Source organism: Manacus vitellinus, unplaced genomic scaffold (assembly GCF_001715985.3).
Source record: "Manacus vitellinus isolate BGI_N305 unplaced genomic scaffold, ASM171598v3 scaffold_22_pilon, whole genome shotgun sequence".
Classification (NCBI taxonomy): Eukaryota; Metazoa; Chordata; class Aves; order Passeriformes; family Pipridae; genus Manacus; species Manacus vitellinus.
The window spans coordinates 12,660,037-12,686,715 of NW_021939632.1; the positions used below are offsets into that span (position 1 = coordinate 12,660,037).

Below are 26,679 nucleotides of genomic sequence, written 5' to 3' on the forward strand. Positions count from 1 at the left end.
TTTTAGTATTACACTTTGCCCTGTGTATTTTTCTCTCAAAAAAAATCCCTGATCAGTTCCTTCCATAAACAGCTTAAGCCTATAGAGTAATCAGATTTTATAATTTTTACCTTTGGCCATCTTGCAAAACTTTCCTAAGGTACAAAAGCAAATTTTAATCCTCATCCCTATGAAATTATTTTATTCTAATGTGACAAAGAAAATCAGTATATCATTGTGTTTATCCAATCATGGCACCAGCCTTTCACTTAAAAGAGTTACAAATTTAATCACAGCTTAGCACCTGAGGTACATGCATGGAGAAGTCACTTTCTACAATATATTAATGCAAAAGAACATTGGTCTTTTTGTATAAGAACACCTACACTGTAATCTTATTTTTGAAAAGAAAAAAAGAAAATGAAATAACCTTAGGTCCAAGACAGAGCATGAATTCCCACATGTACACATGATTCTTTGTTCAAGAGTTGAGGTATTACCTCAAGAGAGGGCTAATCCCCATTCAAGCCAGTCTCACAGGTCCCATGAAAATCCTAATCTTTTCAGTGCTGACTATTCTTAAATTCCTCTGAGTTCATTATAATGTGAAGTCTTATTTTTATTCTGATGAAAGCCACAAAAATTCTGCAAACCTGAATGTGTTTTATGCAATTTGAAACCTTGTTTTTTCCCACCATGACTTATGCAGACTACCGTTATTAATGGGATGTACCACTACCTTTCTAAAGTAACACTCTGGCATTTCTGCTTTGTAGAACTCAAAAGATGTTAAAATATCTCGGTAATTTGGTGTTAGTGTCCCCTCCTCTTAAGCCACTCTGTATACCACAAATATCATGGGAAAAAACCATTCTCCTTAGTCTTTCTTTTTCTCCGCTTGGAAAAAAGTTAGGCAGAGCTTGCAATGTTTCATACTCATATGCAGGAACTACTGGAATACTCACTACTGGAATAAATTACACTGGCAACTTAAAGTCAAGAAATGTAAGACCATTACATTTTCCTTCATGAAAGAATACCGAATAAAGGAAACTGATAATTCTGCATTGAACAGGGCTCCTTTAGGTCTCTCTACGGGTTCTTGAAGAGCACCCTTTTTAAGGGATAACACAACAGAAGTCAACAAATACAGAAATCTGTTAAGGGAAAAAAAAAAAAGAGAGCATTTGCTTTAAATATTTATGATACTGGTTTGTTTTTATAGCCAAACAGTATCATGCTTACATGATGAGAAGTGTGACACCTAAGGGCATGGCCATCAATCGTCTGCCATGAAATCTTACCCACACTCTCAGTTTAGATATGGAACACAGTGGAGCTATCAGTGAGACTAAAAAAAGGCATTATTAGCTGAAGAGAGAGGGGAGAAGAGAGCTCATTCCTACAACTCTAGAGGAAATGATGAAAAATGGGTATAGACACACAGTGTACCAACTCCCCATCCACTGTGGGGGATTCCTTGTCCAAAGCCCTCCTCCTATCACTCTTCACTGATTTTTCTGCTGCTGGGATAGTGCTGCTTAGAGACAGCAAAACCTAGCAGCTCAAACTAGAGATGCTATTTTGATACCATCTTGTTTACAAGTGTAGGTAATTCCCTGCCCTCCTAATTCTGCTTTCCAAAACTGTAAAGTTTTACATAGCACTGCAACATACTTATTATCTCTGTTTTCAGCTGGAGTCCAAAATTTGAATCTGATTTTGCTTTGAGAAACTGCAGTGTTTTGCTGAAATTCCAGCAACATAGCAAATGTACAAGTTTAGTAATTCAGTATGATTTCTGTTTTTCAGATTTTATTTCTCCTTTTATAAGTTCTGCTACATAAACTTCATTAGTGAATGTTATTAACTGCAAATGATTCTTTCATTCACATTTTAACAACAGTCCTTTCAGTCACGATGTGTACCTGTGCTGAGGAGGATTTTTTCAATTAACTGTACAGAGGAGATGCACTGTTCCTCAAAAGCAACACTTCACCTCAACAACAAGGAATCCCAAATGGGCCATCAGGAATGACAAGCAGAGAGAGGCTCTCTTCTATCCTCTTTCTTTTCCCTGCCTGCCCCCTTTCATTCTCCCAATCAAACTAAGGTGCCAAGGCCAAGAAGGTACCTGCAAGAATCAAAGGAAGCAAATCAAAGATACAGCAAATTGGCAAAGTAACTTAATACTCTGAAAGGTGACAAAGAAAGATAAAGATCCACTACTGAAAGACTTTCCGTTGGAGGGATCACTAGATCCACCTTTATAATCAGCATTGTCTGGTTCCACCATCCTTTTCTATCATCCAAGCCGTTTAATTTCTTAAAATAACCAGAGGTGAAAAGAAAGAAGACAAATATAGCCTCATTTACAGCTTTCCTTATTCAGTAGTAGAATGGTAAAGCATGGTGCTAATAATGCCAAGGTGGGTTTCACTATCAGCAATAGAGACATATTTAAAAATATTCAGGAAAATAGTCTATTACTGTAGAATTCAAAGAAGAATTTACTACGACTTTCACTTACTTTCAAACTCAGAGGCTTTTAAGTACCATTTCAAGGTGAAATTCTGATTTCTAACCTTTTCTATTTTCTCCAGCATTTCCATTTGCTTATGCACATAAGAGAAATTATTGTAATATACATTCTGCATTCCTCACAGATTTTAAAGAGACCTAACCTTATTCAAGACATTTTATAAAATATTAGGGTGATTAAAATGCAAATTTGAGTGTAGTTCTCCAAAAAGTTATAAATTGACATGAAAATAATGAACACAGATCTGCAATTTTTATAAAATCCAATTTTATAAAACCCCACTGTTTCTATTTTAGTCAGATACTAAAATGAAGCACGCATTCAAGCATGCATTTAATCAGGTTACAGCATTTCAAATCCCAGACTTGGAGGTGCTCCTAACTGAGTGATGCTCTCCCAGACTGACTCCACACACAGCTCAGGCAGGACCAAATCCCCAGATGCACGGACACACGGCACACTGGACGCAGCTGCCCTCTGCTGCTGGTAAATCCCACACAGCTTGGCTGGGATCCACACATCTCTCTCATTCCCCTTTCTCTTCATATACTGTATGTCTTTCCCTTCACCTGCAGATGCACCGTTTGAATAATCTTCTCATGAACCTGCTTTTCACTGCTAAACAGAAATGAACTATTACTATTCCAGCCCACTTTTCTCCTCTGTTTGGTTTAATCTACTTGTTCTGATTAAAACCTTGAAGTTTTCAGCTCCAGCCATAATTTTAACTTCTTGAGCCAAGAGCACTTCTCAGCTAAATTAAGTCCCCTATAATACCACCATCTCAAGGATGGTAGCACCATCTCAAGGATGTCCTGTTTCATCTATACTTCCCCTGCAGCTCCCCCAAGGAACTTCCAAGAATATCACTGGTATCAATGCAACCTTGGCATTATTAGCACCATGCTTTAACCAACTAAATTAATCTCAGGGATAGTCCATGAACCCACCAATACAGAAGAGGGCTGCTTTTTAATGACCAAGATGAATCTGCCATAACAAGTAGCACAAGTTATTTTAGATATGCATATGGCCATCTGAAGTACAAAGGCACTCAACTAAGCCATGGTTTGTTTTGAAGCTTGCCTATTCTATACCAATTAGGTCCACTTGAGAGGGCACAATAATCCAACCTCACAAACTCCATACAGATGGTAAAAGCACTCTGTGAAAGAAAAGATGGACAAACCCATATATTGTACGAAGTTCTTTGCATCTAATGGCACAACTGCATTCAGACAAAAACACTGAGCAATCTTCTTCCTTTATCTGAAGTGTTAAAATAAAGCTGATGCAACTTCATGTATCTGCCCCTTAAAACACTTTCCACTTCTACTAACCACTACAGATGGCACTGCTTTCTGATTACGTGAATTTTTGTCAAGTTTACATTTTATGGAAAAAGTGATTTCATTAAATTTCCCTTCCAACAACTTCTTGAAAAATAAAAAACCTGACATGGTTCCGAATGCCAATTTCTCCTTTATTTTTTTCTAGTAATATCCAACAATATAAACACGGTTGCAGTAATTTTTTTATTTGTAGCAGTGTTCTGGATAAACTGAATAACTAATCCTCTGTGATGGAGAGGCCTCCCTCACACAAAGCCTTGCCAAATACATAGTTATAGTTCAGCTACTGCTTTCCAGAAAAAGTGTTCCAGTGTAGTACATATCCCTTCACTTGATACATCAACAATAATGAAATAAATATTTCTTCAAGTGTAAAGAAAAATTAATACATATTTTTAGTAACAAGCTGAGCTCAAGCTCATGTTGCTCTCTGCTTTTCAAGACAGTTGGAGTCCAGCTGTACTAACATATAGCATCGGTGTGGTGTATCTATCAGATTAAGTCCACTACTGAAACAAGGAAGTGCTGCATATGTATGGCTTGCTGAGGTGCAATCATGCTGTTAGAGCTGTCCAAAAAATCCAGGATATAATGATATTTTGCTCATTAAATGCAGGGGATCGATGATTTCTTATATAAGGAAACATGGCCATTTCCTTAAAATAGCTGTACTGAGGAGCTAGAATTTCAACCCATCAGTAAGGACATTTTTAGTGAAGTATAATAAAACCTGATATCACTCATACTAATCATCTCTTCATGCTGTCACAGGTTTTTCCCAGTAACTTCCAACTCCCAGCTCTAAAAAAGCTTCTGTTAAGAGCACAATGAAGTACCACCTTTCCAAAAATAGAATTCAAACCTAATTATTACTTAGATTTATTTTTTTTACTAGCAGCACTTCAGACAGCAATAAAATGAAATGCAGACACATTTAATGTATTTTTCCCTGTTCACTTTGTGGAAGTGGCAGTCATGCAGGAGATTTTCAAAATTAAAAAAATAGGATTATAAAACCATAAAATTGACCCAGGGCCTTTGGGCATACAAAGTACTTACAGTTATAATTAATTTTTTAGTGTGACAAGGTTTGAAAACTGACTGTGGAACTCTAAAAGCTGTTTCAAATTTGCTCTATTCCAATATAGCAATTCTAATCACAAATGAAATGATTTAGCATTCGGTTCAAAATTAAAACTACTTCAGCACAGGTTAATAAATAGTAGATCCAAAATCTGGGTGAGCTGTTTTATCCCAGGGGTGTACACAGCCCTACTCCAAGCAGGACAGGGCAGGCTGGTTTACCATCACACCACCTAACCATGCAGAGGCTGCAAGGGGGTTTCACGGCTCCCACATTTATATCGATGACAAAAATGTGGCTTTAGACCATGTCCTCGCTTACCAAATTGCACTGAGCTCAGACCATTCACCATTACCTTTTCTCCAGTTCTTTGGGACATCAGCAATTCTCTCACGGGTGAGCAGTCCCATTAATGAAACCTAGAACTGCCAGCAAAACATCATGTATCAGGAAGGACATTGAGGTCCTGGAGCAGGTCCAGAGGAGAGCAACTAGGCTGGTGAAGGGACTCAAGCACAGGTCTTATGAGGAGAGGCTGAGGGAGCTGGAGCTGTTCAGCCTGGAGAAGAGGAGGCTCAGGGGAGACCTCATCACTCTCTACAACTACCTGAAAGGAGGTCGTAGCCAGATGGGCATCAGTCTCTTTTCCCAGGTAACTACCAGCAAGACAAGACGGCATGGTCTTCAGCTGTGCCAGGGGAGGTTTAGGTTAGATATAAGGAAGAAATTCTTTACAGAAAGGGTGGTCAGACATTGGAATGGGCTGCCCAGAGAAGTGGTGGATTCTCCGTCCTTGGAGGTTTTTAAGAAGAGACTGGATGTGGCACTTAGTGCCATGGTCTAGCAACTGCAGCAGTAGTGGATCAAGGGTTGGACTTGATGATCTCGGAGGTCCCTTCCAACCCAGCTGATTCTATGATTCTGTGATTCTATGATTTTGACCAGTGGTGTAACACTCATTCCTGTGGATCAGTACCACTGTATATCTAAGCAGGTTCTGCACAGGAAGAGGCGAGGTATGTTTCTCCTAAGTAACTGAATTCCAGAAGTGGTTCAGTGTTATCCTTAGTTACTAGGCTAAGGCAGGGAAGAAGGGCATCATTTAAAAATAAGAAGAATTAAGAGCAAATAAAGAAACACTGGAACAGGGGGTACATGTGCACAAAGATGCAGCTTACAACTCTAATATTAAACAGTATTTTAAAAACACAATGTAGATGTTGCTTAACAAATTAGGATCAAAATATAAAGCAGGACACATCCTTACAGCATCAAATATTTTTCTCACATATACAAGACCTGTGTATCTGGTTTCAGGATTTCACAAACAGACCTGAACTCATATTCAGTAAAAACCAGCTGCCAAATATAAGCTGTAAAGGCAGAAGCAAAACATGTGAATAATGTGTCAAGAGAAAAGAATTTAAAGTTAAAACTAAACTGAGGCTGGGCAACAAGGCAAAGCAATTAGAGATGTGGTAAATGGAAGAAAAATTAAATTACTGCAGGGTAGATCTGACATCTGTACTAGCAGTGGTGCTACAGATCATTAGTCAAAGGCATTTTACACCAAGTGCTACAGAAGATAATTTAAGCAGTGATGACATTAGCTCCTTCCTCTCTATTGCCCCAGTGACATTAGTTTTTTATTACAGGGGTTATTTCTTCCAAGAGCGACCTCTCAGACATTTTACATGTTAATGTTTGAGCAACCAAACCCTACTTACACAAGTTTTTTTAAAAAAAAACCAATACCATTTTATTATTAGAGTACATTTATATTTTATGCTGTCTTAAAACTGCAGCTACATTCAAAATTCTAACAAGTTAATTAAATTTTAAATCCCAAATGAATTTTAATATTGTGTCCTTTTAAAATATACATAATTTAGCATTTTCCCTAGCTAAAATCCAATTTTTTTTCTAGTTATGATGTAATTAAATACCTATTAATTTGTCTCTATCACTGTACAGCTTTGATTTCTTAAGATTGACACATCTTTCAAATTAGAAAGAATTTTCAAAAAAGTCATTGAGAAAATTATTTCTGGTGGTGTATGGGAGGCTATCCTGCATTCATTTTGCAATTCCAAATGCTAAGCTGCCTAAAGAAATAAGTATATGTGCACGTACGCATGAGTTAATGTGCAGTCTCTAAAGCTGAGCTGAGGATAGAGCTGGGAGACGAATCTCACAAGGCACGAGCTCTATGAGAAAACCAGCTGGTACTAGCACATGTCTGAATCACTCCTGTATGGCCCGAGACGTAAAATGAAAACCAAACAACTATGATTTTTCCCAGTTAGATCATTTTTTATGTGGGCATTGCTGCCACCTCACGGCCAAACCGCTGAACTACCCTTCCCCTGCCCGCGCAGGTGAGAACCTGCTCAGCCCACCACCCCTGCCACAAGCCCTCTCAGGAACGCTTTCCACTCCAACCTCTCAAAGCCCCACCGTTGCCAACAATTTCCCAAAATAACTTCCATCTAAAAGAAGATTAGAAAGAACTCATAGAATTCAAATCTTGCTGACTGCCTCTTCCAAGTATGAGCCACCAGCTGTCAGAACATTCCAGTGTTGTAGAATTACACCAAAGCGGTAATTCTCAAAGACAACAGAGTATCTCCCAAACGCCAGTCCAGGCAGCTGAAGTCTAACTGATGTGCCAACAAAGCCTGAAACAGTTCCTTTTCTGAAATGCCCTCCTCAAAACATCCTCCCAGAAAGCCTGCTTTTAGAAAGCCGGACTTGGCACACTACCCTGTCTCTGAGCAGGTTCCTCATACTGAAGAGACATGTGAGTTCAGTCACAACAGAAAGGGAAAAGGGAGTTCCATAATTTCTCACACACAAGGAGGATTCTACATTCATTCCTATTTCTCAGTTCTTATGAACAGTAGTTTGCTTCACACTTAAAGGTTTTTAAATACTTACCTATCAAGAATTATTATTTTTTGTGTTCTGCTGCACATGACTTGGTAAGCTTATTTAAGTGCCAAAGGCAACACAGAAATACCACCAGATGCCGTGGGTTTAACTCCACCACCCATGGAATAAGGCTCCACTGGTCTGAGTAACTCAGAAGCACTCTTGCAGAGTTTGGACCTGACTTATGTACATTTGAGAATAACAACTGAAATAATCAAAAGAACCAGGCAGTCCTCAATAAATACCATTTATAGTGTCTTCACCTTTTCTCTAAGTACCAGTGGAGACAAGAATTCTGCAGCTTATGAACCTTTATGCTTACAGATCACCTTTTTTTCTACAACTACTTCACCTGTAGTTTTCCAAAAGTGTTAAAAAATCATATTATGTAAGAAAAACATCATGTATCATTTTGACAAGGCCAGAAAGGAAGTCAAAATGCCTCGGGGCTTCCAAGAAAAAGCAAGGCTGTAGAAAACAGTCATTCAACAGTCACCATATTTGAAGGACTGCATTAAATGAATGGCTCAGTCAGTCAACTAAAAAGGTAGGGCAATTAAAGAGTCTCTGCTTTCTCTTCCACACCAGTCAAGAAAAAGATGTGAATATACTCACCTTTTTTGCTCTTTGTGCTATATTAGGTGTTCTAGTGAGAAGCTTTTCAATCAGGTATTCTCTATTCTGCAAAACCAACATTTGTTAAGTTAAAAATCAATATGAGGAAAGCAGAAATTTCACATAGATTTTAAGGCAGAGCAAAATTTACTCGTAGGGTTAAACGTTTTACCTTGGCTTTCTGGAAAAATTTGCATTTTAAAAGTTCTGCTGCTGTGGGCCTGAAAGATCAATAATAAATTAGAACAGAAAACAAAGACCCCTCTCAGTGAATACAGTACAAGACGTTAGTTAAATGGTACGTCTCTAATACTTTTGAATTAGTACTGTATGAATGGGGAATGAATGATAATAGCTACTGAATTAATTCACACAAACTCACTTACCACACATGAAAAAAATTAAGCCTCTCTACGGTAAAAATACCAAAAAAAAAGAGAAAAAAAAATCAGTCTCTCAAGCTGCCAATTTCCCCCCTTTTTTTGTTCAACACAAGTGCAAGTGCATTTTACCTTTAAAACAAACAAAAAACAAAACACACAAAAAAAAGTCAGGTATTGTTTTCTTCCCCGAGTGACTCTACAAATGCAACTAAAACTTTGCTCCACAGCAATAAAAGCATAATTACGTTTTCCAAAGAGCGGCATCAATACCTGCTACTGCCATTGTTTAACTTGACTGATTTCAGCAGGTATTCAAAAGAAACTATACTGACACAATTAACATGATGCATAAACCAAAGGGAGTCATCAGGAGCATCTTCCAGTCAAATGGACAAATACAAATCAAAGCAACAGTCGTAATGTCAAAACTGAGACATTTCATTTTTACTTGCAGTTCTGTTCAAGTTTGGTTCTTCTCATCATCATTAAGTTTATATTTTTGACATTTTCAACAGATAATCACAATCTCAGAGCTACCAAAGTAATTCCAACAGCAAATTTTGTCTCCCCTAGCTTCAGGGATCAAAAAAGCTACTTATCTAGCCAAAGCCAGACTCTAGTACTGAAGCAGACTCTGGAGAGAAAACAAAACATCTCCTGGGATGAAATGAAATCCTCCATGTTCTTTTCATCCTTTCATGAGAAGCCCATACAACCATCCAAGAGTAATTTTGACAGAGCTAAATTTAGGGAAGTCACAATCTTCAAGATTCATCACTTCCAAATGAACAGTAGCAACATCTGCTCCCATTTTCCATTTTAATTCAAGCAAGAGATGGAATATCGCACAAACTAGTTAAGATAGCGGAAAGCTTCAATTTGGAAAATTCCAGTCCCAAAACCAAAAAAACCTAAAATCTGAACTAGTCTATTGCTTTGAGGACATATCTGAAAAATAAGTGACAAAAAAAGGAGTAGTAAGTAATGTGTATGTACATATCAATTCACTCCTGCTAGAAATAATGAATCAACCCTTGACATTAACAAAAAGCATTCAATTTAGACACAGACAGTAGGTTTCATAGAGTATGGAGGGTTTTTTTCTTCTCCAAAACACCAAACTCTACAGTAAAGGAGTTCTCGTTAATGGTCCTGTGGAGACCACCAGACTTGGCAGTAATTCACATATATATCTTGGATGAGCAAAAAAGGAAGGGAAACAAAAAAAAAATCAGCTTCTGTGTCAAAGTTTTAAAGTTCTTTCTCCAATTACAGTGAGCCAGTACCATCACATCTCATAACAGGGCTAAGCACAGTTAAAAGCTAGATTTTAATAAAGTTTTATCCAAACTACTGTTTTCCATTCCTCTACCATTAATTATGCCAGACACTTCTGAACCAGTCTGGACATGCTTTCTGGCCCTGTTTTTCCACCCAGCCTGCGGCAGTGAATTGCAGCTGAGGACTGTGAGCAGCATCCTTGGCACTGGGGAGAGAGAGAAACACCCACACACAGATCCCCAAAAGAAAAACAACACAGTCTGAGACAACAACAGTGCAACGCCAGTCCTAGAATTTGCCATAAAGAGCAAGCACTTCTCTCACAACTGACACGGTTGTTGGAGATATCTCCATGCAAAATTAGATCCTGGCTCGTGAGAAACGTAAAAAAATAGAGATGACCCCCAATATAAGAATACTCGCTCTATACCAGTATAGAGTAACTGGCACACAGTTCTGAGCATCTATCTGCTGGTCTTATTGTTAATTCAAGGCAATCCTGAGTATGAAGATATTGCATGTGTTTTCATAAATTAGCATAATTACCTTAAACACTAGTGTTTCAATGCTAATGTCATAGCTACAGGTCAGGTACCTCAGCATTATGTGCTCAAGGAGACAAGGAAAACCCATTTTATTTATTTCTCATGATTTCATACCCATTTAATCTTGCCCTAAAAATTGCTGAACACTGGAAGCTAAAAGAAGCTTGATTACCCAGAGCACATTTCATGCTTATCTGTAAGCAGCCAAACTCTAGCACTAAGCTTAAAACATCAGGACTTGTTACTAAGATCAACAAGTGTAAGGGGTTTGGGAATCTGAAAACAGCACACAAATGATCCTTGAGTGAAATAAAAAATGTCAAGTATTTCAAGAATAAAGATTTTTTTCCTAATCATACTTTTTCTCTAGTATGCCTGCTGTCACCTTTTTGACTTGATGCCCTACAACAACATCCTGGACTTAGATTAGCACAACATCAGTGAAGAGAAGTACACATCATAAGAGACACACACACAATCAGGACTGCTCTCTCAGAACAATCTTTCTCCAAAAATACTAGCTCTGAAACTCTACAAAACAGTGATATATTAAATGCCTTAAGAAATAATGTTAATTAGAATGGGCTTCCTACCACTCTTCAGCAAAAGAAGCCTGCAAAAATGGTCTGCAAAAAAATTAATAAAGGATGAATAAATTAATCATTCAGGGACCTCAGCAATGGCTTTGGAATAGATGTTTAATACTTTCATCATCTTGGCTGTCTCATCCACAAAACATAGCAAGAACAAAGAACAAATTGCAAAGATGCTATGATGTGCAATTGTCCACACACACATGAAGAAAACTCAACAAGCTTGGAGCCACTAACTTCACAGTAAAAAATAAATATATCTTAAAAAGTAATTTTCTCTGGAAAGTAAGGCAACACTAAGTTTATGTCACAAAATGAGAAAAATCAACATAGAATTATTTATAATTTCTTTTCGAAGCCAAGAGACTGATATGTTTGGTTACCTACAGTTCTGTTGATCAATCTGAACAGTCTTGTTAGACTGTAGCAAGATTTATATCTTGTCTCAGACAAGAAATTAAGATGTAGAGCAAGGACTTGCATTTGATCAGAGTTTAATTCAATAGTATGTTTACCTATAACATAACAACCCAGAAGAAGAAAACGTAAGGGATCATTAGGAGGCAATGTCTTCTCCCCAGATGAAGATGACTGAAGGCTGCTATTTACAAAATTCAAATCATACACTTAAAAAATTATGTCACTGTAACTTAAAGTAGAGTATATATTTTTAAAAAAAAATTCTTCTGTACATGGCAATAGTCACCTACCTCTTGGAAGGATCTTTTTGAAGGCATAATGAGATTAGTTTTCTAAAAGATTTGCCATACTTCTTCGTCATCTCCTTGTCCTCTACACCTGTCTCTAAAGTGGGAGGGTCATTTTGAAGCGTCAGCATTAACACCTAAAATAAATCCAAAAAAGAGGTGTTGTAAGCAAAACCAATTCCAAACATAGAAATTGCAAGAAAATAAATACTCCACAGAATACATCTATTTAGATATCGTGAGTTCCTATTGAAAATGAAGTAGTACTAGCTATCTAGCAGCATTAATAATACAGCCAACAGCATTAAGTAATACAAAGTGATTGTTACTTTCATAGGAGGGTACTTGTGATAAGGTGCTGCTCCAGTTGCCAACTCAATGGCTGTTATCCCAAAACTCCACATATCGGCCTTGAAGTCGTAACCTCGCACCTGAAACAGAATCAGAAAGGAAAACCAAGGTGATAATGTCTCAAGTTCCAAAAATAAAACACTGAAAATGTTTTTAATTTTTTGTTTAACATTAGAAATACCTGCTCCATTACTTCAGGGGCCATCCAACAGGGAGTACCAACAAATGTTTTCCTTACTTTATTACGAGTAACATCACCTCCAGTTGCTAAAAATGCACTAACACCAAAATCTGGGAAGAAGGAAAAAAAGTCAAAATCTGTTAAACTACCAATAACAAAGCAAAAGTTTTACATTTTAGAAATTAAGTCAGTTCATAACAGTATACTTATAGAAACTCTCCACTGTAGAGCTGACCTTTGTTCCACGACACACTGTTCATGAAATGCTATGGAATAGAAGATATAGTTTTATTTGGGAGATCTGTGCTACAACACTCTCAAGTTCAAGCTCCTAGTATGTGTCTTCCTGAATAAGGTTACAAAGGATTCCAGAACATCTGTCACTTAAGGTTTTCAAATATGCACTTTGAGCCAAAGTTTGCATCTGATGTTGTTCAAAGACAAGAAGTTACTTCTGACAGCTACTAAATTTGAATGTGATTTGAACAAGTGGGAATTTTATACGCAATTTAAATATTTCTGGAGATTTGACAAACCAAAGATCAACAGTAAAGTCATCAATAATATATATTTAATAGTAGACCAGGACACAAATAGCTTTTTCCAAATGCCAAAAAAAAGGCTCAGTGTTCTGTTAACTGTTTACTACGCCAGTGACAGCGGAATGGGAGAGATTGGGCTATAAGTGGAAGAAAAAGCATGTTACCAATGTATGGAGAAATACTGTCAATTTTCAGTGGAGCTATATGAAGAATATTTTTAACTGTACTATTTACAATCCAGTTATACTGAAATACAGTAGTTTACTGTAGACTTACTTCAATTTTTAATTTTCCTATTGTTTTCTTATTGTTACTTGATTTTAAGGTTGAAAAAAAAACCCCAGTAACTACAGAAAATGTAGTTTTGTTATTATTTTACACTGGCATATTAAAACCCTCAAAATATATGTTTACATGGTACTTTGAAAGCATCATTTATACAAAAAATACAACTTCTGTCTACAGCCATTTTTATTACCAAGGACTGCTAAACAAACAGCTTTCAACACTCGGTCACCAGCTATAAACTGTGAAAGGCCTGGCAGTATGCTGAGAGAGTGGGCAGGTATCACCACCTCCTCACTCTGCTTTCCAGATAATCTCATACTAACCTGAGAGATGGGACATGAGCCTTTCTCGGTACTGAAGCTTTTATGAGACCAAATCATTTGATTCTTACAGACTACCACTCAAGAAGCACATCAACACACTCAGGGGATATTTAAGATGCTAAACTGTATTCAACTGAGACCACTGCAAGACAAATGGCAGATATGCCAAAAGTAATCCTCAGTGGGATATATCTCATGCATCTCAGTGACTAGTTAACTTATAGCCAAGGTCCTTATGAAGGGCAGTACATACAGATTTTTGGATCCTCAAGAACTATTATAATTATTTGCAGAAATAAATGAAATTAATAGAAATATGACTTGTTACCATTTTTAAGTTGTTTAGGGCACACGGGCAAATCAAAAGGAAACATAAAAGGACATTAAAAAGTTTCCTTATACATTTGATAGGACACAGAGAAACACTGAATAATTTCTGAATCACATACCGTTAACCAAGAATCCTGAAATCCATAACTGGGTAACTTGTGGCTACAGCACTCCAAAAGAAACAGTTAAAAGCCAACAGAAAAACTTGTATCTATTGCCCTTGATCCAGCTGCAATTACCTTTTTCTTTTATTTATCCATTACTCTACAACCGCCATTACCTGCTATTTGTACAGAGCCATCCTCACCCAGAAGAATGTTGCCAGCCTTCAAATCTCTAGAATGTACAAACAGAGGTTAGCATGAAAGTACATATGTGCACGTTTATGTAAACAAATAAATATTGCATACTGAATAGTTTTACAAGATACCACTTTCAAATTTAAAATGCAGAAAAAAGAAACTGAAGTATAAAATGTAACTGAATAACAACAGACCGCAGTGCAGACCTCAAACTCTCACAAATTCTCATCTATAGAAAGACCTGGATTCAGCTTTGGCATAAAATGAACAAATTCAGGGATAGATTTTAAGAAGATGAATATTTAGGTCCAAAGTCTACTTTACCACCTTTGATAAATATATTCTCACCAATAGAGAGCTTTCAGAGCTGTAAACCAAGAATTAGTGCTTTGTCACATCCAGCTGCACCACTACTGAAAAAGAGAAGTTAAAAAAAAGTTTTCCCTCTTTGACCTCTTCAGAGAAGACACCCACCTTCAAGAAAGGTAAATGTACTGTACACTTCTATCCAATTAAACTATTAAAGCTCAGGAATAGCAGCCATATTTTGCTATGGGGTACAGTGATGAAAAGTTACTTGGCACTGAATGTGTCAAAAATACAGCATGTACTAAAGTGTCAACTATATCCATTTAACACACTATTCACACATAACGTTAAGAAGAAACCTCTGTGGCTGTTTTGGTTTGGTTTGTTTATTTTTCTTATAGAAACATGCATTCCATTCTTAATGCATCACTACTGAAAGGTAACATAATCTGTTTCCCTATATATATAAACAAGAATGTATTGAAACAACAAAACAAAATCTCTGAATAATTTTGGAAACATCTCCAACTAGCAAATTCCACCTGACACAGTATTCACTGAATTATACCACAGCTTTCACCTACAACGTACATCGGAAAAAGAAGGACACTGTATCATCTTTAACAGGACTTCTGTGGTACGGCACAGTTTACAGATGACTTTATAAAAATAGAGAAATGTCACATGTAACAAAGAGATATCTCTCTTTTTATATTTTTTAATGTACTTTACGAAGAGATGAGGGGAATTCCCAAGTCTGACCTCAAAGAGTCCTGTTATCCTTAAAGCTCATGAATGTGCCTTTCACAACAATATCAGCTTAACAGAAGACTATGAATTAAGGTTTGAGGCAGATCTTCGGGCGTTCGAGACCAGAAGTCAAGATAATTGTTCTTTATTTCTCCATTTATCTCAATTTTCCCTCTGCAAAAGGAGGAAATAGCTCTTGATTTACATCAGAAGCAGTTCACTTTTAAGACGAGACATAAGAAGTACACAAAGAACAATTACTGTGCTACATCTGCACTACCTCCATTCTCAGAGTCCTGTTTGCAGTGAATCTGGTTTTTGTGTAATTATAATAGGCTAATGCTTGAAAGAGAGAATCCAGTGCAGGCACCTTCCTTAAAAGACAAATTCACTACAGTAAAATTAATTAGCAAGGTCAGAGTACAGCACTTTCAACAACCAAACAGTGAGAGCAACCTCTGGGTTCTTTCAGCAGATACCTATAGACCACCCCAGGAGATCTGCACAATTCACATGGTGCAAGGCATGTAAAGAGAATATAAAGAAGAGAGCAATCACTAGATGCATTCACACTAAGATGTAGTTTCATAGTACCACACTCAGCTTCACATACGGTCATAAAAAAAGATCAGTAGAGTTGTAATAGATATTTACTGATTACCAAGAAAAAAATAATTTCACATTTGTACAGGAGTGCCTAAGCACCCAAGATTACAGGTTTTACTGTGCAACACAATAACTAAGTCACAAAACATATCACATAAACTAGAATCAGATTAGATATTGGAGCACCAACAGGCACGGGAGTACAGACCCCAGCTCTGGCATTCTTATCGCAGCACAGGTCTAACCCAACTGGAAGAGAGACATACAGCATAAAGACCAGGCAAGTACTTATTAGTGACAAACTGCAATCAAGATTGCAGCATCTGCTCCAGCATTATCATCTGATAATTACTGATCGTATTTAGAGTATGTGACAGAGGCAACACAGTTTGCTTAGCCAGGCCACTGCAGCTGACAAGTGGCAACAAACTACACAGTCAATGTGGAAAATGCTTTTCACTATGTATATGCTCCTACCTGTGTATTTGTCCATTCCTGTGTAAATAGTCTAGGCCCTCCAAAACTTCTTTAAGAATTGTTGCTATTATGGGTTCTTCAAGCACACCACTTTTGTGCTCTCCTCTGTTGACAATATACTTTATTATATCAAGCATTGAACCTGTATTGCAGAACCAGGAAGGAAAAAAAGCAAATACAAAGCATTATCATATCAAATTCTTAAGAAAGTTGTATTTCTTCAGTCTTTCTATGCTACCACAATTTAAATCTTTGAATGTACATATAAATACTTCATGTAACTAGCTGTTAGAATAAAGCACACCGCTAACTTGTTCAAAGGAGACACAGAGCACTGCTTTTTGTCAAAAATACTTAATGATCCATCTTGCTAAGTGACCACTTTAAAATTCAGGAGTACTCCACATTTAAACAGACACATACTGCAACAGTTTATTATCCACCTTAGATTATGGTTCTTGTGTTCAAAATGTAGACACACAGCTGCAAGACTGGAAGAAGATATTCTCTGCAAACACATGATGACAACTTTCCCAGTGATACAGTCTGACATTGAACTTCAGTTATTATAAATTTCAAGGCATTTAATAGAAACATTTTGGTTTTAACCAAGCATTATTCAACAGCTCATACTAAATTCCTGTCATGAATCACTGGTTTATCTCATGTTCTATGCTTGCTTTTGATTGAACTGACCAATTCAATCAATGTGACGTAACAAGTGTTATGAGCATTTCCCATCCTTGTTTTCTAGCATCATGGTGCATTAGTCTGCTCCATCAAGACTAATCTTGAAGGACATTATGTAACAACCAGGACCATCACATCTTAATTTGGAGTCTCTCTTTTCTAAGCTAGAAGCACATTCATCTCCTTTCTCCTCTCCCAGAATCAAATAAGTATTTTATCCCATTAACCATCATGATAAAAAACTGCAGTGTTTTGTTAGTTTAAGCAAGAAGAAGGATGCAACACGTGTAATACTTGTCCTAGGATGAATTTTCCTTGAATAAGGAATAACACTCTTTATGAATTCAGAAACATACGCATTTTTACAAAAATAGAGTGGATTCTAGAGAAACTCAAAAAAAGGCCACGCTTACAGAACTGACTTAATTCTCACCAGTTTTCCCTACACAGCCTTAACAGAGATTTTTGATATGTTGATTCAGAACAAAAATTAAATTCTGCTGATGCAACTACTGTATCTCAGTAATTCTTAGCCTGTACTATAAATACACATACACAAACATTTTCAGCTTGCACATTCATGCTATAACACGCCTACATCTCAAGGTTCATCCTATATAGTATCTACCCCCTCTCATTACTTTGTTTAGGTGAATTAACTCAAAGAAGGTACATTAGGAAAAAAATCACACTATTTCCTTCCAGCTGAACAAGTAAAACCAGTAACTTACCCCCACTCAACAGCTTCATAACCAGCCAAAGTTCATCCTTCACCACAAAAGATGTGTAATAGGTCACCACATTGGGGTGATTGCATTGACTCATTGCTTGAATTTCTTTCTGTAAGAAATAAAAAGCCCAACATAACAGAGCCAGCTATCAGTTTTGATTGCACAGAGAGACAGTTTAATTTCCAAAGTGAAATACTGTAACAGAACTAAAGTATATACAGAATATGCATCACGACATTCAAACATTTCAATTTACCTACAGATCTGCATGCAAGAAAAAAAACATTATTGCTTTGGCCAGGAGATACAGGCACAGCTACATCACTTTTCTTCTGAGAACAGCAAAGAAATTACTTTAAAGTTCCAAATTCACAGTAAGCAATGTAGTCTCCAAGAGCTGAAGGTGTGGGTACAGGCTGGACAACAAAATGCAGGGCAAGATCAAAATCTACTGCCTTTCCTGTTCAAAAGGGATACGAAGAGTAGAATGGGAGCAGGTGGTAAAGGAGAAAGGAAGCTGTCAGACAAAGGACACAGCACCAGTGGCTCAGCTACTGTGAGATGGACAGGTGGACAGCAGAGCCACGGAATCAAACAGAAATGGAGAAAAAGCAATGTTACAGACCAAAAGTCAGAGGAAACAACCGACTAGAGGAGCCTACAGTTACCAACAGATGCACAATGTGGCACTACCAAGTAACACCATCTATGACATGCCACAGCTGTACACATTAAGAATGACAGCCTTATATCTGTTAATTCAAGCAGAGTCCTTTTTCTATTCACACTTTCACATATTTGTTCTGTACCACCTTTCTGGCAGCTCTCATTGTTCTGCCAATCCTTTACATAGGAACATGTACTGGAGAGTTTGGCCTCACACCAACTTAAGCTCCCACAACCTTACTTCTCCCACTCCACCTTTGGCCACACAGCTCTGATCCATCCCTGGTGCTAGAGAACATGGTCCTGGAGATGAGCCAGTCAGGGGGCCAATCCAGCTCAAAAACAAACTCTTCCACCTCTCCTTTCTCCATGAAAAGCAACTGCTTTGAGGTGGACCTGTGTTACACTTTGACTCACCAGCACTTGTGCAAGGCAGGCACTGTGCAGGTCCCACTTAGGTTGATTAAAGCTGCCACAAATGCCATTTTCAACTTCCAACGTCAATTCAGCAAATGTTTGAAAGAGGTTTTTTGTTATTCGCAATGCACTTGAAATCACAGCTGCTTTCTAATAAAAAGTTAATTATATGTATTAAAGACTGTGATTTAATCTCATTATGCTTGCTGGTGACTATTAAAGTCAGGCTGTAGTTTGAGACACATTTCAGCTTGTCCTGTTGTCCAAAGCCCTCCTCCTTAGGCAACTTCTCAGTCCTGGACCACAGAAGGAAGAATGCTTGGATAATGAGTCAATGAGACTGAATAACAAGAGTAATTTGCAAGACAGCTCCCCTCATTCCCCTGGAAGGTAGTAGGTGGAAAACAGAAGACAGACATGTGGGGCACATTTCCGTCTTAAACACACATCAAATCACTGCCTCAGGTTCTTAATTCAGCTACCCATTCCATGAACTGTAACTCTCCTACTCCTGATTACTATTTCATTTCTTACACTGTTTTATTATTTTCCTATGCTGGTAATACAACAATAATTCAAAAAGTCCACCTGCCACTACTGAGCAAAAATGCACCTTATCTATTTTTTCTCACATATTAATAATGCAGAAATGTAACTAATTGATTGAGATAAGCTTCACTATTTTAACTGAAAAGTGCTTTGAATATTTTATCTACCTGCATCAACTTGTGGGCAAAAACTGAGCTACCACAGTAGCCATGGCCAAAGGCACCTTGTGTCTCAGCTTTGGTGACTTTTTTCAAAGACTCCTTGCAAAACAAAAATAAACAAACAGAAAGCATTCCATGAGAGATAAGGGGTGAAATTTTAGTCAGGAGAGAATTAATTTCAGACCTGCAGTACTAGAAAGCCCCTATCACACACAGAATGGTAAGCCTTCATAAACTTCAGTTATTTGCTTGAGGCCCTTGATATGCACAGATAAGAGAGAAAAGAATTCAGTTAAAATATGCTGCCAGGGAAGCAACTTGCAACAGAACATCCAGGAAAACAATCCGGAACCTCCTTCACATTCACATCCTTAAACATTCAACGGCACCAAATCCATAACAGCAATTTCCGTCTCTCCCTCATCCCTCTGCTTCTCCCTGCCTTGCACTAGCACGAGCGTTTGTGCTCTGCACCAGGCAATATGCCCAGGTTAAAAGCTAACCTATTTTGGCCAGGTTATTCCTGATCCAGTTTCACTGAGCAGCTGCACAAAAATGTCTGTCGGCCTCAGGGCAGGTGGGTGACACAGTTAATAAGCAACTGCAGGACAGCTCCTTTCAGTGCTCGGCTGCAGTGCCCACGGGGCCAGTCCCAGTGACTGGGCAGGTGCCAGCCCTCCGCAGGTGCTCGCCCAGGGGCTCCTCCACCGGCACCCAGGCATGGCCCCTAACAGGCCAGGGGCTCCTCCAGAGAGGCTGCCTCCAAGGGCTATCCAGAACAGAAACACCAACACCAACAGCCTAGAAACACTGTTCAATCAAACAACCATTCTGCAGAATACTGTTTGTCTTTTAGTTTTGAGTTTTTGATTGTTTTAAAAAAAAAAATGGAGGTAAGAGTATGGGGAAGATACCCAGTCAGGACAGTACTAAGGACAGGAACCTTTTCCTTGGTTCATGGGGTTAAGTTAAACTTAGCTTACAATAGTGAGAACACAGGATATTGCAGGAAACAGAGTATCAAATTTCAGGAGTTTGGCAGTTTGTGTAACCTTAGTATTATTTAAACTCCCTCTCACACTGCCTTTCTATTTTAATTGACACTGGCCCAAATCCTAAGTCTGCTTACGTGGGCACCAGGGTTGCTGCATTTCCACTTCTCTGAAGGCCACACAGCTGAGAATTCCTGAAGGGTGCCCATGCACACCATCCGCAAGCACTCAGCACCAGCATTTTACAAAACAGCGTGTTCAGAGTGCAGACAGCTTTAGAACATCCCTGTGCCAATAAAAATTGTTCCATCAGGAAAATAAGTGATCAAAAACTGATTAGACTCAAAATTTTTAGACTCAAAATCTGCCAAAAATGCAACAGTATTCTAAATACTATCAACTGAAATAAAAATATTAGTACAGTTGTAACAAGAGTTTTGAAGGTCAATGATGCCCCTTTCCAGAAAAACGTATCTATTTTTTAAATAGAATTTTTTTTTAATTTTTAAATCTCTCTATTAGAACTGAGTCAGAGCAAGTATACTGACCCTCACAGAGAAAAGCTAATTATGTATGTGTATGCATGCACATGTGTGTACGCACTTTTTAAACTCTGCTAACCAGGAACTGGGAAAAACAGAATTTATGTTCAGATCAAAACAGATCAACAAATAAAAGAAATAAAAAACCTGAGCACAGAAAAGCAGAAATTGACTTATGTTAAAAAATAAAAAAGATGGTATGGACAATTGTCTTTGTACCAAAAGAAAGCAATACGGGACCAAAAATTCTAGACCTACTGCCTCATTTGACAGACAGTGGAGACACGTCAACAGTAAAGACACTCAAGCACCTGGTTAGGTAACTTTGAACAAGCTGGTAACTAACTGCAGTTAGACCACATGAATCTCTCCTGCAGATTTTTGGCAGTTTTGTCTGATTTTATTTGTTGTAACTTTTTAATTCTTAATTCCCATTATTAGTTCAAATTCTAACTAAAAAGATCCAATTTAAACCACTTTATGTTACAATTATTAGTATTTATCTTTTTATAGAAATGTTCTTTGTGGACTGTAGATGTTAATACATCATGCACAGCGTCTCACCTTGGGCTGTTCTCTTTTTAAACACAGTTCAGAATTTATCTTTTGAGCTTTTAGTTGACAGAATTCTCACTACCCCAGAAGCAACTTCCACTACTACAATCCTCTTAAAAAACACAACAATGTCGCATACAAGCTGTCACATAAACTGAAGGTGAATGCCATCAATCACCAGGGGAAGAGCATTTTGGGTCCTCCACTGTAAAAAAGCCATTTTATCTGAAGAAACTGGATGGACCATACCCTCTGTATCAAATTCAAGATATCTTTTGCACTGGCAATTCCCTGCTGAGGAGATCATTTCCTTCAGAGGCAGGAATTTCTGCATTAGAAAAAGCCCACAGTCTCTAGGCAGTAGTAAAACCTGTGGAACAGAAGAGAGTGTTCTCACTTTTAGAATGGTTTTGTGTCCTTAAAATCTTGTTATGCTGCCTATATATAAATATGCATTAGTCTTATAAGCACCTAACTAGGAGCATTAGAAAGCAATAGGTTTTGGATTTTAACAGTTCGTTGTGACTTTGTCTGGATTGCCATAACCAGCGCAGAGGAAAAACTCTTGCAGTTCCTTTACAAAGGGCCTCTTACAGGTCCTTTTCTTCTCTGATCAGTGGCCCAAACAAACAGCATTCCTCAAACAGCTTCTTATGGCCTATCGGATAAATGTGTGCTAACATGTAAATGAAAATGTAGCCATTCCTCCTTATCTCCTTAAAAGTTATCATCACAAAATAATCCAACATGTTTTGGTGGTTTAGACGTTTTAAAGAGACCTACTAAATTTTACCTTCATTTTTTTAATCAGTGTTTAACAGCAGGAAAATGTATCTTTCCTCAGTATTAAGAAAAGACAGACAACCAGACAGTAATCTCTTAAAAACCGAGTTTCTAGAAAACAAGGGGTTAGGGTCTTCCCACAGTTATCCCAAGCTGGGATTCAAGTTTACAGATCTTGTTTTTGTGACACTAGAAAATACACATTAGTAAGTAATATTTTTAGGAAAGGGTAAAAAGTCTTCCAGATTATTTTCAAATCCTTCCTTTACATCCTGCATAAAATTCTACCCTCACTCTTGGACCAAGGAAAAAACAAAACCAAAACAGAAGGTAAGTCTCCATGTAATATATTGCTGCCCGATTTACTTACAAGTAATTCATCCATACTGGTTTGGCATTTTTCTAAGTTGATCCTCTTTATTGCTACACGTTCCTGCCTGGGTTTGCACAGCGCTGCCTGGACAACTGCTGTAGCACCGCTACCTGAAAAAGAGCACAGAAGGAACATAGTCTTAATACAACGGGAGTCTAAACCAGTGACCAACATAGAAACATCAAGCGACAAAGAACTTCAAACCTGCTGTTTATCCTTTTGCACTGCTTTCCCCACATGCATACCTTTCCACTAGGCAAGACACTTTTCTTCTCAGATGGAGAAGAAAAACCTCAAAGCTTCTGTTCCATACTCCACAAAAAATTCTGAAGTCAACAACTTAAAATGATGTGTTCATTTTTCAAGACACAACCACCACCTCAACGCATTTCATAGTTTGGGAACCACTACACTTTTGTCTTTAGACACAGCTGTTCTAAGAACATGACCTGTACAGGCGATACAATTTAAAAGCCTTACACACTGAGGTGGGGGGTGTGCTTTATCAAATGTTATTTCTGTGTGTTCTTTCAAGTCAGTCCCTGTTTAACCAGGTTTTTTTCCCGCTATGCAATGAACAGAAAAATATCAGAAAAATTGTATATGCCAAATCTTCCACAGTTCCACCAGTGTTCCTGCTCATTCATCGTGATTAGAGTAACATCCTACGAAAAGCACGCTGATTCTCACAAAGAGCATGGGAAGCACAAGTATCACATCACCAGTGAGAAGATGAAGGTTACTGAATGGTCCGTCAGAGAAAGTCAGTCACACTTACTTGGCACGCAAATCACATACGGCCACACAACTATGCTGATAACAAAGCCTGGGGGAATTGAACAAATCTGGGAGAAAGGAATAGAATAATTTTTAGTGTGCTTTATTTGTGAATAACAAAAGTAAAAGGTCTTGTTGCTTCTTTTATTAAGCACCCACCAGCGTTGCCCCAGTCAGTATTGCCTAACTAAATTAATGAAATTATTGCAAGTAATACTGAGGAAGTTTTGTTCGCATTGCACATCTTGCTGCCCCATCAAATACAGCAGTGTGTGCTTCCTCACAGTAATTGCATCATGCTCATCCATGCAGAAATCTAAAATACTCCAACAAATAGCTTCTACCTGCTATTGTAAATATTTTATTATAAATTATGGATTTCTGGTAAGTCATTTGAGAAACGTGTTATATTGGCCTGCTTATACACTACGTTCTATTTATTTGGCAAGTCCTAGATGAATACAAATTGTGAACAAAAAGCCTTTTGTTGTCAAGCTCTACAAACGTGGATTCAGTTACCAGCCGACTTAAGAACAATTGAGAGCTTTTCCCTCTGCACATCTGAAAACAGCACCAACAATACCTCATGACTGAAAGTTATTGTCCGTGTTTTAATTGCTATTTGCTTAGCTATTTTCATGTATTGTTGGTTCACATGATGTTTTCACTCAAATCACAAAGCTTTTTAACTGTTTATGAATTTCATGACAAAATTCTGAGCTCATCTTCAAAAAAAAAAAGTTTCAACAGGACTAACTAGTCATGTTTTTGCAGGATGTGGTCACAGACAAATATTGACATGTCCTGTTCTGTCTGCTTATAGAACAAAGCCTTTAAAAATTCCAATAGTGTAAGTAATAAAAGAATTAAGAGATTTTAAAAATTAAATAAGGAGTCCCAAGGAAGGAACCACCAAGTCAGCACAATTCAGCTCAGGTAAGACTCATCCACATCACTTTAATGAATTCCTCAGTAGACATTGTTACTTTGATTACACAACTATAGGTTGAAGTAGGGTAAAGAAACCAAATTTTTAGCTATTACATATACAGGAACAAAGACTGAGATTTTCCTTATGCATCTTTTTCATCTATGCCAGTAGTTTTGTCTACCTGCAGGAAACATCCAAGATCATTTTCAAAATAGATTTATAAGGCCACATAAAAGACAAACAGAAAAAGCACACTGAAAAATTATTCACCCAATGCCAGGATGAAATCTTGACTGCTTCCTCAAGTTAAATGACAATAAGTAACACTTCAAAACATTTTGGAAAAATTAAGTTACAAAAATAGTACATTTTTCCATGTTTTCTCCTCAGACAGAGATGACTTGCAATGGGATGTTCTTCACCTCATGAATGTGATGCACTGGCAAAGCAAAAAACTTTCTAGGTTTAGAATAAGGCCAATATACCTGGTTTCTTCTTTCTCCTGCTTTCTGAATACTCTACACAATACAGCATTTTGACAGTAAAGACGATTTGTCCAGTTTGCATTCTCAGTGGGGCCTACATACATAAAAAACTCACTTGAAAATGCAGTTTGAAGTACTGAAGTAGGAGCCAGGCACTAAGTAGCAGTATGCCTCCTTCCTCTTAAAAGATGTTCTCCTCTCCTCTGGCTTACAAGGTGAACAACCAGGGATAGAGATAAGGGAAATGTGCAGCTTCCACATCTGGTCAGAAGTCTCCTTTTGTGTCAATAAAGAGATGTCTACCAAACAAGTAGAAGCGTGAAGTGTTCCACAGTAGCTATTAGAAATCAGACTACCCAGATAAGCATTTCAGTTGAGAGCTAACAGACTACAGAAGTCATACATTATCATAGAGTGAAACTGAATTGTCACAGACAACTATTTAGCATAACAAATTAGGATCACAGAAAATGATTGCATAGAATAGATTACAGTCAACCATTCCTTGTCAGAAGGTAGGACTTCAGTATGTTGAGCCTTAGAAGTCTCCCAAAACCCTCACAGCAGAGAATACTAACGACGCCACAACCAAAGCACAGACAGGTTCTAGCATTCAGTCTCTATTTAGGAACTTGGTATGAAATTATATATATACGTATAAAGAAAGCTCAGGCTGGATAAACCAAGAAGCCTTTTCATCCAGTTGTCTCCTGGAGGAGAACAAAACAAAAGGATTACCAGTGGTCAGACTCAAGCAGGTTTGTACGAACAACAGGTTTTTTCCACTACTGGAAAAGTCATTCTGCTATGGACAAGTTCTCTTTGCCAGTTTCAAAAGTTAGCAGGGAAATAATGCAATTCCAGTCCACATCAAGATGCCTGCTACTCCTGTTACACAACAGACAACCGGTCAGAGCGTTTCATCTTGTCCTCAGGTATTTGCTGCCATCCTTCCTTCTAGTGCAAGCATGCCCTTACAGACAACCTGCCCCTTCATGCACTCCCTACCATCCTGCCCTCAATGCAACAGAGCCATTAGAATGGCTATAACTATTTGGATTCACACAACAGAAACCTTAAAAAGACCTTCTACATATGGCCACACTTCTCTTCTGAAAGGATATAACCAAAAAGCAGTTTTCTGCATTCCACTTAGCACATACTTCACATAAAACTCATAAAAACTCCGCAAATTATCTCAAAAAGTTCCTACAGGTTGTTCTAAATCTGACATAAAGAAATTTTTTCTTTTTTTTTTTAACACAAATTTAACCCTTGCAGAACCTGTTTCCAGTTGGCAAAGAGAGGATATTTGAACAACTGTGATCAACAACTGACATTAACATTTTAGTTTTAACTACTCTCCACTAGTCAAGCCTCAAAAAGATAGACAGTGAGGTGAGAAGGCTGGACCATATCACTTGCATATTGCACATGCACACATCCCTCATATAAGCATGTGACACTTAATTTATTCCATTATTTATAAATGTCTGACACTTTCCACTCATTATGGCACCAACATTTCTTTTCAATTTTCTTCTTCTCCTTAAAAA

General features: G+C 37.7%; 1 protein-coding gene across 1 annotated transcript in view; it reads right to left on the reverse strand.

Moving 5' to 3' along the window:
• Positions 1-26,679, reverse strand: part of STK39 (serine/threonine kinase 39) — a 79,976-nt gene that overhangs the window by 35,862 nt on the left and 17,435 nt on the right. The window contains exons 3-11 of the mRNA XM_029959912.1: positions 22,928-23,040; positions 17,893-18,001; positions 16,472-16,613; positions 14,308-14,363; positions 12,545-12,654; positions 12,342-12,443; positions 12,016-12,149; positions 8,676-8,724; positions 8,504-8,569 (exon numbers count right to left, since the gene is read on the reverse strand). Of these exons, the coding sequence (XP_029815772.1) occupies positions 8,504-8,569; positions 8,676-8,724; positions 12,016-12,149; positions 12,342-12,443; positions 12,545-12,654; positions 14,308-14,363; positions 16,472-16,613; positions 17,893-18,001; positions 22,928-23,040 (881 nt within the window). The remainder of the gene's footprint in view (positions 1-8,503; positions 8,570-8,675; positions 8,725-12,015; positions 12,150-12,341; positions 12,444-12,544; positions 12,655-14,307; positions 14,364-16,471; positions 16,614-17,892; positions 18,002-22,927; positions 23,041-26,679) is intronic.